The sequence below is a fragment of the Pleurodeles waltl genome, chromosome 1_1 (assembly GCF_031143425.1).
Source record: "Pleurodeles waltl isolate 20211129_DDA chromosome 1_1, aPleWal1.hap1.20221129, whole genome shotgun sequence".
Classification (NCBI taxonomy): Eukaryota; Metazoa; Chordata; class Amphibia; order Caudata; family Salamandridae; genus Pleurodeles; species Pleurodeles waltl.
The window spans coordinates 54,266,859-54,279,299 of NC_090436.1; the positions used below are offsets into that span (position 1 = coordinate 54,266,859).

Genomic DNA, 12,441 nt, shown 5'->3' on the forward strand with positions numbered 1-12,441 from the left:
AGGAAAACCCGCAGCGGTCACCAGACCAAGATGGACCAGTTTACCGCTGCATGGTCGGGGGGAGACTTGCCACCGGACCGTGAAACCAGTCTGCATGAATTCCAGGGCCTCACAGGGGCACAGATCATTGATGCGATTGAGGTCACTGTTATGAGGCTCTAGACACAAATAGACACTGTGTCGATGGAAGTTAACCTACTGCGGGTTGACCTCAGAAAGGTGGCTGAGGTAGAACGTGCTCAGAGGGTGTTGGCCCCTCCCCGCCTCCGGGGGCACACCCAAGAACAGTGATTGGAAAAATTTGCAATCACCATGACAGAGATGCCGTCCTGCTGGCGGTCTGTAAGGAAGGAAACCCCACCTTTGCGAACTTCACAATTTGTATCTTCCCCAACTATATGCAATGAGTACAGAATTTACAGAAGTCCTTAGGATAAGTCCAAAAAAAACTTAAGGGATGGGACTGACCTATATGCTCCTTTATCCTGCGAAACGTTAGGTAACCCATAATGGGCACTTATACTTCATCACTACTCGAGAGGAGGTATGGGGCTGGTTGGAAGATCGGTATGGGGACCAAATACCAGTTCCGGCACAGAGGAAACTGAGAGTGGGGACGCAGTTCTGTACCTTGGGGGGATCATCATGAAAGCAACAAACCAAGAGCCAGAGGTGTTCGAGATCCCTGGTGAGGGTTGTGGTTTGCCGCAACGGAACACTGGACATGGACACTAAGAGGTCAGACAGGGAGGCATCGAGGGCGATGGTGAAGTGGGTGACATCGTCTCCATCAAGCAAGGGTGGATCAGGAACGAATGAAGCGGTGAAGCAGCCGCCTGGCCACCCTAGACTGCCCTCCCGTCTGCCTGGACCTGGTGGCCTGAGGCTCCTGCTGTGACCTGTGGACTGCGGGGTAATGTACTGAACACTCCTGTGCCTCCATAGAGTCTCCATATGTAGGTGGGGAAGCGTGTGTTTGCCACCTCCCCTTAGTACTGTTTGTTGTTGTTAGGGTTTTGAAGAGTGCTTGAGTGTGTGCATGGCTGTGAGAAGAGAGTACATATCTACTGGGACTAGGACTCCCGGTTGGAGGGCATCTTGCTGCACCTGGGTTTTCCTCGCCTCTGCAATGGCGGTTGTATGAGAGTGGATTCAACATATTGCTAATATTCGGGTTGGAGTTTTTCATGATTGAGGAGACACCTGTTGGTGTTCTGTGTGTTTACCTGGTAGGAGCACTGAACTACGGAGCTGAGTTGCAGGTTGGTGGATGTGGGGAGACTGAGCTGAGTCCCTGGTCGGCATGGGGTAGAGCGGACAGCAGTAACTCAAGATTTAAATGGGAGGACCCGTGATACTAGTGACCTGGAATTCGTGAGGTCTGAATATGTTTGTTAAGTGATACAGAGTGAATGCCTACCTGAGCAGGTTGGGGATACAAGTAGCTATGTTATAGGGGACGCATCTGTTAGAAGTGGCGGGGCAGCTCTTCTTCTTCTTGTACTCTAGCTATGCTAGATGGGTCTCCATCTGGATAGCCTGCAGCTCCCCTTCAGGGTGTGCAGTTTTAAGGCTGATATAGAGGAGTATTTGGATGGTGCGGAGATTTGTTACCTCAATGTGCATAGCCCTAACACCAACTACAAAGAGTTCTTTGAAATAGTGTAAGGTGAACTTGTGCTGTATGTGGGGGTACCACTCATATGGGGCAGAAACTTTAATTGTGTGTTGGGTGGTGCACTGGATAGGCACTCTCCTTTTTTGGGCGCTAATCCATACATCGTGGCCAAGCTGGCAGAGAGGCTGGCAGAGAGGTTGGACAGGTTTGACTGCAAGGATATCTGGGTTGTGCTAAACCAGACAGAGAGGGTTTTTTCCTGCTACATGTGGACGTACAATACCTACAGACTGCGGAGGGGGCACAGAATGTGTGGAAGGTTGAATACCGATCCCGCTGTCTCTCTGACCATGTGCTGCTGGTCCTAGAATACAGGAGATACAAGGAGAGGCGGGCGGTTCAGCTGTGGAGACTTCACCCTGGAGTGCTGCAAGATCTGGTCTTCCGTGTTGAGCTTGGGAAGGTCCTGACAGGTTACTCCGATACCAATTGGGTGTCCATTGTGAGCCACGGTACAGAATGGGGGGGAGGCGTCTTAAGGTAGTGGTATGCGGGGACTGTCTTTCGAGGGTTGGCGGTACCCAGCGGAGACTCCAACAGGATCTGCCGGAAAGTGAACAGACTCTGACCTGTCTCCAGCATTGAGTGACAGCCCTACAGGCGGAGTCAGAGAGCCTCCTTGAGGCACACTGTAGGATGGCGGACCTCTGGTATAGGCTGGACCATTTTGTGCACAAATGAGAGGGAGATAGGTTGGGCGCATGTTGGCCTGGCTGCTCTGGATAATATGACCCCCTTTTGGCCCCCTGATACTGTCTTTAGCTGTTGAGAGGGCTCTAGATTCTCTGGCTAGTTGGGAATAAATGGGTTGCTCAGGACACACATGGCGGGGTATATGAGGTCTCGGATGCAGATGCATTACACTCTAATGTTGTGTTTCTGGACAGAGGGGAGCTCCAAGCACTTACAGACGCCCATAGGGAACAGCTGGGGGGGAGAGCCTTTTGTAGAGGAGGTCACCGCAGGGCTCCGAGATATGCCGAGCAGGAAGTGTCCAGGCCCTGATGGTCTCCCGTTTTAATTTTACCAGACCTATGCGGCACTGCTGGGGCCATGACTGCTTGAGCTATTGTGAGAGGCCCAGAAACAGGGGGAACTGCCGCTGGCCATGTCAGACACCTTCATAGTTATGATCCCAGACAAAGAGCCCCGGCCCGCTATCAATACTGGGTGTGGACATGAAAGTGCTTTCTAAGATATCAGCCACGTGGCTGCAGACAGTAGCTGCCAGTTTGGTGGCAGAAGACCTGTGTGGCTTCATACCGGGCCAGGGAACACAAATGAACCTGAGATGCATTTCCTATGTTATGCACATGGTCCACAGAACCGATGTGGAGGCCTCCCTGGTGGTGCTAGATATTGAAAAAAGCGTTTAACACCATAGGCTGGGAGTACCTTTGAGAGGTGCCTCAGCGTATGGGTGTTGGGGAGGGGTTTCTCATCTGGGAGCCTACTGGTAGGGGACGGGGTCCATTGTGTTGGGACAAATACGAGTGCGACAGGGCAAGAAACAGGGTTGCCCGCTCTCCCCTCTGTTAGCGATGGAGCCCTTAGTGGAGAGGATAAAGCTTGAACTAGTGGAATGGTGGGCTCAGACAGGGAACACGTTCATGTAGTATTGATATATGCTGACGATACTCTTGTGTACCTCAGCTGTCCAGACCGTTCGTGACACTGTTAATGGAGATTATGTCAGACTTCAGGACAGCCTCGGGTCTTCGTGTTAATGTACAAAAGATGATCCTTTTCCCTTTGGGAAGCCTGGTGGGACGACCAACTCCGGATCTTCCGGAAATGGGACTGACCTGGAGACAATGAGCTTCCACTATCTGGCGATCAGGATTGTGCATGCTGGGAGAGAACAATACAAGCTTAATATGGGCTGGGTGCACACAGGTCTTCGGGCCTTAGTGGGTGTTTGGAATACACTACCGCTCTCAGTTAAGGGCAGAGTGGCCCAGGGTAAGATGGTTCTCCTACCCCCGCCTATGAGTTCTCCAAAATTCAATGTGTGACATACCTGGGTAGACATTTCGGGCCCAAGATAGTTTTCTGGTCCTGCTGGTTTAGGCGACACGCAGGGGCAGAGTCTGTCTAGAGATCCTGAAGCTGGACACCAGTGAAGGTGGACTGGACCTCCTGGATATTACATTTTAATATTTTGCTGGTTAACTGCAGTATGCTGTACTGTGGTGTGCGGTGGAGGATAACAGGGAGACGCGCCTATTGGTGGGACTAGTGGAGGAGGGGGATTGTCCAAGTTATTGATGAGCAGTACGCATGTCCCGGCACATCTACCAATATTGTGAGGAGAGTGACTAGAGTTTGGAAAATGACGGTAAAAGGAGTACTTAAAAGCCCCCCTTATGCCAAATTATTACCACTTTGCTGGCTGCGGCCATTTCATGCAATCGTGGAATTGATGGATATCCCACAGTGGACCACAGGAGGCTGTCAATTCATGGGCGATCTATATCAGAATGCAACGTTCTTCATGAATACAGAGGCTACCAATTTGCTTCAGCTACAAACTCAGCAGTTCCTGCAGTACGCAGAATTATGCAGCACGGTCTGGGAGGTCTGGACGGATTTTCCAGCTGAGCCTGTGGTATCCCAGGTGCTGATGCTGGATCGAGCAGGGGCTTGATGTCCAGCCTCTACGCAGCACTGAAAGCAGACAGGTGCCTAGACCTGAAGGAGATCTGTCTCAGTTGGAATGAGGTATTGGGGGGATCAGCTGATAGGGAATGGAAATGCGCACGGCGCAAGTTCATGATACCACCAGTAATGCACGATTTAAGCTGCCACAGTTTTATTATCTGCACCGTGCTTAGCTCACCCTGCAGAGATTGCACAGGATCCTCCTGACTAGACCGGCTGACTGCCGCAGGTGTGGTGGCCAGCCTGCACACTTTATACACATGACATGGGAATATTCCAGACTGTGGGCCTACTGGACCTGGGTAGTTGATACTCTACGCAGGTTGATGTGTCCCCGAGTAGAGTGTGGGGTATGAAACACTGCATGCTAGGCGTATTGACACATCCGATTAAGGGGAGCAAAATGAAGTACTGCTTTGCTCTGCTTGGGCTGGTGCTAGCGAGGAGATGCATTGTGGTTCCCTGGGCCGGTCCTATGCAGCAGACGTTGACCTACTGATTGGCGGACCGTACCGAGTGTGCGGTGGCTGAAGAATGCAGACTAAAAAGAGTGAGATGAAATGTGAGATGAAATGAACATGCAGACCATGATCTAGAGATATTGGGAGACATACTCAATGGTCAGGAAGTTGAGTCAAGGGTTCTGAGGGTGATTTGGGCTGGTCAGGGCAGAAAGTGGGGGCCTCTGCCGACTCAGAGAGTGAAGCCGACCTTGAAGTGGACCCATAGGCTACAAATGAGTATCCGCTTAACTTACTGTGTGAGGAGTTGGGCAACCATGCCTAACTGACTGCACTGGGGGATATTAAGTGCTTTTTAATCTCTTACTCCAACCCCTCACCCCTCTACACCCCACCAGCCCCCAGAACACAATACCTTGTGGAACTATGGTATTTGTGTATGGTGCTCTGGCATGCCACCATAACTCTGCTGAGATGATACACTGTTGGCATTATGTTGTGATTGTTAACAAAACTGTTAATAAATGCAATTTGGAAATAAGATATGAATAAGTGACCCCTAGGTGGGCCTCACTGCCCGTAAGGCAGGGTGCAATGTATTTAATACTGTGGCATGTTACAGTCTAATGTTAAACATTTATGTACAGTGAAAAAGCCTAAAAGCTATTTTTACTGTAGCAGGGTTGCCTGTGTGTTGAAAAGCATTGTGGTACAATATTAAGTTTACAAACCGGTTGAAGGGATGAATGCATCTCACAAGGTGAAAGGTTCCTGAAACTAATAGTCTCTGGGTCCCTGGCTAGGAATATGAAAGGAGGGGGCTGTCATCACCCATGGAAAGCGTCTCATGTTGTCTGTAACCCAGTGATCAAGTGCATTTGTACAATATTGCTCCCAATGCCATAATGCTAGGAGCTAAAAGAGCGCCAGGCCATGGCTCCAGATAAATTGGCCAAGAGCAGGGCCAGGTCAACACAGTTACAGGTCACCTTCTCATATTTAGGTCTGTAGATTGAACCAAAAAAGGCAAATGCAATGGTCACACGTGATATGGTGGTGCATGAGAGCCTGAATTGCATTCATCACAGTGATTAAAAACTTTTGTAAGACAGGACAAGGTTATACCATGTGAAAGAAATGGACCGGTTCTGTTCCATATGAGGGCAGGAGAGTGGGACACCTGGGCAAATGTCATGAAGCCGTATGGAAGTAAGGTACCTTTCGAGAGCACAAATATATTGTAGAAGATAATCTTAGCATTCCATAACAACTTTGCTGTTAGTTTTAAAACCACTGCCGTGGATTTGTGCCTGAAGTCAGTTTCCCACTTTAATTTTAGGTCTATGAGCTTGCACTTGAGTGAAGCTTTAAGAAACTGATGTAAGTGTGCGGGAGCATTATTATCCTTCGCTGGAATCAATGCTCATTGAGGTCAACGGATCTTTGGACCCTGCATAGGATGTGGTAGAACGATTAACACAATTTCAATACAAACCAATTAAATAATACAGTATGATCAATGTGGCTATACAAGGAAAACTCCAGTTGGTAATAAAGTCAAGTTATTTATTACAAACTCTAGCTTAAAGTCATGTAGGCAATTCGCAAGACAAAGTTACAAGGATGCAAAAAAAACAAAGGTTTGCCTAGGCGACGAAATATGTTCAGGCATACTAACATTAAAAAAACTTGACACTCAACAAATATGAAACAGAACATGAATAAAATGATCTGATAGACAGAAAACAAATGTTCCTCAGCATCAACACAATTTCAAAGCAGCAGAGTTCAATTTAGCTGGGCTCAGGAAAACCCTACAGTTAACCGAATCAGGGAAACACGTGTGGGTGGAACACATGTGGGTAAAAGACAAAAATAACAAAAAGGGGAAAAAGAATTTGGAAAAAAGGTAATCTCCGGAAGCAGACTGCTAACTAGGGTGGGCAAAGGATGGATAAAAAGGGAAAACGTCAGCATGTCAGAAGCTCGTTCAAGAGTCTTCTGCAGGGGTCAGGAAGAAAATCTTTAAGTCTCAGTAAGACATTTTAAAAGGGGGGGGGCAAGAGAAGAGAAGAGAGGATGATACCTCTCCAAGGGCTCATCAAGTGGGGTTCTTCATCTGCAAGGGTTCTGATCAAAAGAAAATCTGAAACCTCTCCGACCAAAGTCCAACTGGTCAATGACATATCAAAGCTCATACGATAATCTGATTCATTCAGGGCAATAGTTCCTTTGACATCAAAGGGGCATCATACAATAGGAATCAATCACACAACTCTAAGTTGTAACATTTCCATTTCTTCTCAAGTCTGTCATGAAAACAGCATCCATCCATGTAGCTCCACACAAGATTGAAAGAAATGTTTAAATTGCTAGTCCACAGTCCAGGATGTGCCACAACTAAGTTCAAATTTGTTCAACTCTCTATGTGTAAGAGAAGTCTATTACCAAATCTTGGGGCAGATTTAAGAGCCCCTAGCACCACCTTAGCGCCGCCATACCATCTTTTTTTTTATGCTAAGGTGGTACTAAAGTTCCCCACGCCATATTTACAAAGTGGCGAATTGCATGCAGTGGGCCACTTTTTAAACCCTTGCGCCACATTATGCCTGCGCCAGGCATAATGTACGCAAGGGGGGTGTTCCCCCATTAGGAGATTAAGAGATTTCCTTGCACCTTCTTTTTCAGCACTTTTAACGCCTGCTCAGAGCAGGCGTTAAAGGGGGCTTCCATTATTTATGATGGGCCACTATGTACTCTGCAGGAGTAGCGCCAACCTTTTGGTGCTACTCCTGCAGAGTACATCAGTAGCGTAAAATAAATTATGCTATTGCTCTCTCCCTTGCGCCATGTTGCGCCGTATTTTAAATACTGCGCACAAATGGTGGTGGTAGGAGGGCACTAAGGGGCGCAAATAAAGTGGCACTGCACTATGCGCAGCACCACTTTTTCTAAATCTCATGGGAACGAAGTCTGAAAGAAAGTTCACATTATGGGAATGACTTTACATTTTCTGCATAGTCACGAAATACAGGTCTAGCAGGCCTCACTTATGCTAATGCAAATTAGTTAATATAGCACATTAATTTATCAAATAAAACACATTTTAATGTGCCAACGATGAATTCTTCATTAATAATTCTTCATTGGCAGTCATATTTCAGTAACTTTAAACACAATAATTCTGTTAATCCATTTCAGTCAGTATTATGTGGAACTGCATTTATCCATTTTTGCACACATACTTAAATCACTATTATTAGAAACTCAATATCGGGTCAATGAATACTATTATCATAATATCCGTTTAAACCTTCAAACATTTAATTAAACTTAGATACCACCAGGGTTTCTAATGTTTAAAATGACTTCTCAGTGCATCTTTCTACAATCAAACCATTAGTACTTTGGTTGACACAATGCATAAACTGTCACGTATCGATGACATTTGTGACATGAGGGACAGCTCTAAAGTTTCTACTACATTGAGAACGTCACCCAGCTTTAGGAAATGCTGAGAGTCAACGATGTCTGAAACAAGTTGCCAAATTCAGGCATTATGTTCTCAATACCTTTGGCAAGCCACTAACCCCAGATGCATGGGTCTGGAAATTGTCTACCACAAAGCCGGAGGCAGCCATGAGTTAACTCAAGTCCACCATCTCAACGAGTCATAAATATCACCAACATTGGTCAAACTGACTTCTACCCACAACCGCAGATGCAACTTTTCTACTGTGCCATGAAATATAGGAAGACACCAGAGAGGCAGCTCTGGTGCAAACAGTACTAGAGGATCAATTTTCTTTAGGTATCCATCCCAACAGTATATTGCCACAATTGTCCGAATAGGACATAATAGCATTGCCTATATCCATCAAACAAGATTCTGTCATTAAGATCATGAAGAGCTCCGTTCGTCTTGCCAGCAGGCTGAAACGACTGGGCTGGCCACTGAAGCTGTTCTGCCAAGTAATAGGCTTCAAAGTTTGGTGCCCCTATGTCAACATTTTTTTATGAGCAAATTTAGTTTATAGAGTGTTCAGTTCATAGAATAGGTTCTGCTTAACGAGCACAGAAATATTGGCAAAATAATACAGAATGTGGGGGATTATCATTTGCAATACAGCCAATGTGCCTATCACAGATATAGTACGATGTTTCCAAAATGCAGGTAAGTAGCTATCGATGGTGCAACAGTCGCAGGGGCACTGACACTCAGAGGCCTGAAAGGTCCAATGAACCCTGATTATTGCTGATGTTAATGTTTGACCTGTAAGCCTTTGATGTGGTCTTCCCCCAAACTTTTTAACTTCGCCCCTCCTGTTTGCTGAAAGTCCCCTTTGTTGCCCTAAGGACTCTGTGCACTTTATTCACTGTTAACTAGTGCTAAAGTGCTTGTGCTCGCTCCTGCAAACATGGTAAAATTGGCTTACACTTAATTGGCACATTTAATTTACTTATAAGTCCCTAGCAAAGCGGTGCTACATGTACCCATGGCCTGTAAATTAAGTGCCAATAGTGTGTTTCGAGTACTTATTTTGCCACCCACTTAAGTAGCCCTTCAAAATATATCTCAGGCCTCCCATTGCAGCTCGTGTGCAGTTTTAAACTGCAAATTCGACATGGCAAAATAACCCTTTTGCCAAACATGAACATTCCTTTTTAATACATATTTCACCGTAAGGCAGACCCTAAAATGTTCTTAGGGAAGGGTGCAGTGCATTTAAAAAGTTGGATATGTACTTTTAAGTTTGACATGCCCTAGCATCCCCAAAAAACGATAATAAACTGGTTTTATTATTGTTTTTGGGGGCCATGAGGGTGATCAGCAATGAGGGGGAGTGCTCAGATCTGGCCGGCCGTATTGGGCCTGCCAATCACACATGCACAGTGGGCTCTCTTCGGCCCGGCAACACAGTTGGGCACTCCCAGCCAATCCTGACGCTGCTCTGAGCAGCATCAGGATTGGCCGCAGGGCAGGCTGGGAGCCTGTGCCTGCACTGTAGTGACAGAGGAGAAGAGCAGCACGGCAAGACAGAGGAGGTAAGTGTTTTTTTTAACATTATTTTATTATTTTTTATTTAATCTCCCCCTTCCTCCCCGCCCCTTCTGCTTTGCACGAGCCGAGACTGCATGGAAAGAGGACAAAACAAGAAGAATTTTAAAAAAAATCTCTTTGTTACGCCTGCTCTGAGGAGTCATAAGGTAAATCTGGGGCAGCGTCACAATCCATGGGTTCCGCGTGGGAAAACCCACTGCAATCCCCATGCAATGCCTCCCTAGAGCAGAGCAAGGTAACGCAGCAACTTGCGCTTCATTGCCTTATTCCATATCTATTAGGCCAGTCAAAGCCATGCAAAGGGGCTTTGCGTGATCTCATATATATGGTTGAGAGTTTTACGCTGCTGGACCATCAGAAAAAGTGGTGCAAGCCTCTCATAAATAAGCCCTTATTTTAAATAGGGTTAGACCTACACATCTCCTAAAGGAATCCACAAGAAATTATTACAATAGGTTGGCAAAAATGACCAAAATAAAAAGAGAGTTAAGAACTGATAAGGGAAAAAGAAAGAAAGAGGGACGTGAAGTGACAGAAAGACAAAGGAGCACGAAGAAAGAGAAGAGAAAGAAAAGACATAAGTAAGGAGAAAGTAAAGAAACAGATGATTCTACAAAGAAGGTATAATACCTGGTAACCTTGAATTATCCCCTTACAATCAGACAGTTTCTTCCACTTGATTGCTTTATTCTTCATCTTTACTTCACTAGTTTCCATCTCTGGTTTGTCTGGTGCTGCAGAGAAAGCAAACATCATCACCAGAATTACTTTCAGTTCACACCGGGGTAATACTTTATTAAGTTAAACAATTAAATTAAATTAATTTATTGTAAAAGAAAAATGTAGACTATTCCGTAGCAAATAATATTAATTAACGACTATTTTAAAAAAATGAACTACAATACCTCCGACAAATAATTTTGCATTAACATTTAAATTAAGTTAAATATATTAATTAATGTGTTAAATAAAACATTTTTAAATTCTGTTAAATTAAAATTACTCACCCTCACTACTATTTATCATCATATATTACCATTTATTTGTGCTTAATTTGCAGCATAGATTGTTATAAGTTGTTTTAGTTCATTTTAATAATCTGTAGACTTTTTATCCTAAGTTAAAACATTTTTCAAAATCTATTTTCAATTTAAGTGTAATATTACATTTTCAATTTAAGTGTAATAAAATGATTTTTTACCTTTTAACTTTAAAACGGCATATATGTACATTATGCATATTGTGAATTATAACTGTTTTATTTTTTTGTGGGAGTGTATTTTATATTAGCATGTTGCTAATTATTAGTAGTTATTTCCTATTTTCCCACCATCCCCACGTCTCCATCCCACGCTATTTACTTAAACACGTACATATTTATAACTATGGATCTCTGGAGATCTCTGTCTCCCGGGTAAGAGGCAGTTGAGTAGATCTCCATGCCGAGTCTGCCCTTTATTCCCACCAAGTATTTCCCCAGTGGGGTTGAGCTGTCAGCACTTTTCTCTGCACAAATTTGGGGATCATAAAGGGCTATCGGGTAGATCAAATTTCACAAATGAGCTTGGTGAACCAAACAATACATTCAATAAGTGAGAAGTACATTAGGCTCCCCAAAAAGGACAGAGAATAAAGAAGTTCTCAAATCACAAAGGTTTATTAAAGAGCTAAAGGTTTACAGAAGGCAAAAAATCTGATTAGTATCATTAAATGACCAAAATGTGTATGCTTAGATTAATATGCAATTCAAAATGTGATTGAACTTGTATAACGAGAGGACAAACCAGCCTGGAGTTGCTTCACAGGGAAAGACAGTTCTCTCACTTGGTAGAGCAATCCAAAATCTACTGCGCTGCTCTAGTCCAAGTCTGAATATGAATCCACTCAATACAGCTCTGCACCTTATTAAAACACACTGGCCCTGATTTATCCTTTTTTTTGCAGCGCATTACTCACATTTTTTTACGCAAAACCGCCGCAAACTTACAAAATACAATTGAGGAGCAAAAAAGTATAAATCAGGGCCACAGTTCTAACACTTTACACACCTAAATGCAGTCTCATGAGACTATCCAGTCAGGTTAAAGCAAGATGATACACTAATACGCTCTCTAAATTCTAGGGACTCCTCACAATACAAGCTTCTCTCATGGTTCTTCAAACTTTCAAGTACCGAGCTGTACTCTGCAGATATCTTCAGCGTGTGCTATTCAATAAAACATTCCATAACTATTACAGAGAAAAGGAAATATTTCCTAACATGGGAAAAAAGCCAAAGAGCATTGCGTTTCTTAATTAGGACCTCAAGTTCACCTAAAAATAAAATGTTCATGTTTCACAAAGCAAGATGACAATCTATGGTATTCAGACATCATTCAGGAGGGTAAGCAACACCCTCCTGAATTAAAGGGTGGAGAGATCCCTGAACCACAGGGTGAGGAGATACGTCCTCCCTACACTATAAAGTTACCAAAATATACTCAGAACAGGTTTTGTATGGATATGATGGTCCTATGACCCTACATTCATGAATGTATGACTGTATAACTGTTCCTATCCACCCTATTAATAAAGGGATA

At 44.5% G+C, this 12,441-nt stretch overlaps 1 protein-coding gene across 1 annotated transcript in view; it reads right to left on the reverse strand.

Annotated features, from left to right (window-relative positions):
- Positions 1–10,580, reverse strand: part of LOC138262044 (receptor-type tyrosine-protein phosphatase mu-like) — a 306,256-nt gene extending 295,676 nt beyond the window's left edge. Inside the window, exon 1 of the mRNA XM_069211767.1 lies at positions 10,493–10,580. Within this exon, the coding sequence (XP_069067868.1) occupies positions 10,493–10,579 (87 nt within the window). The 5' untranslated portion in view covers position 10,580. The remainder of the gene's footprint in view (positions 1–10,492) is intronic.
- Positions 10,581–12,441: the final 1,861 nt, after the last annotated feature.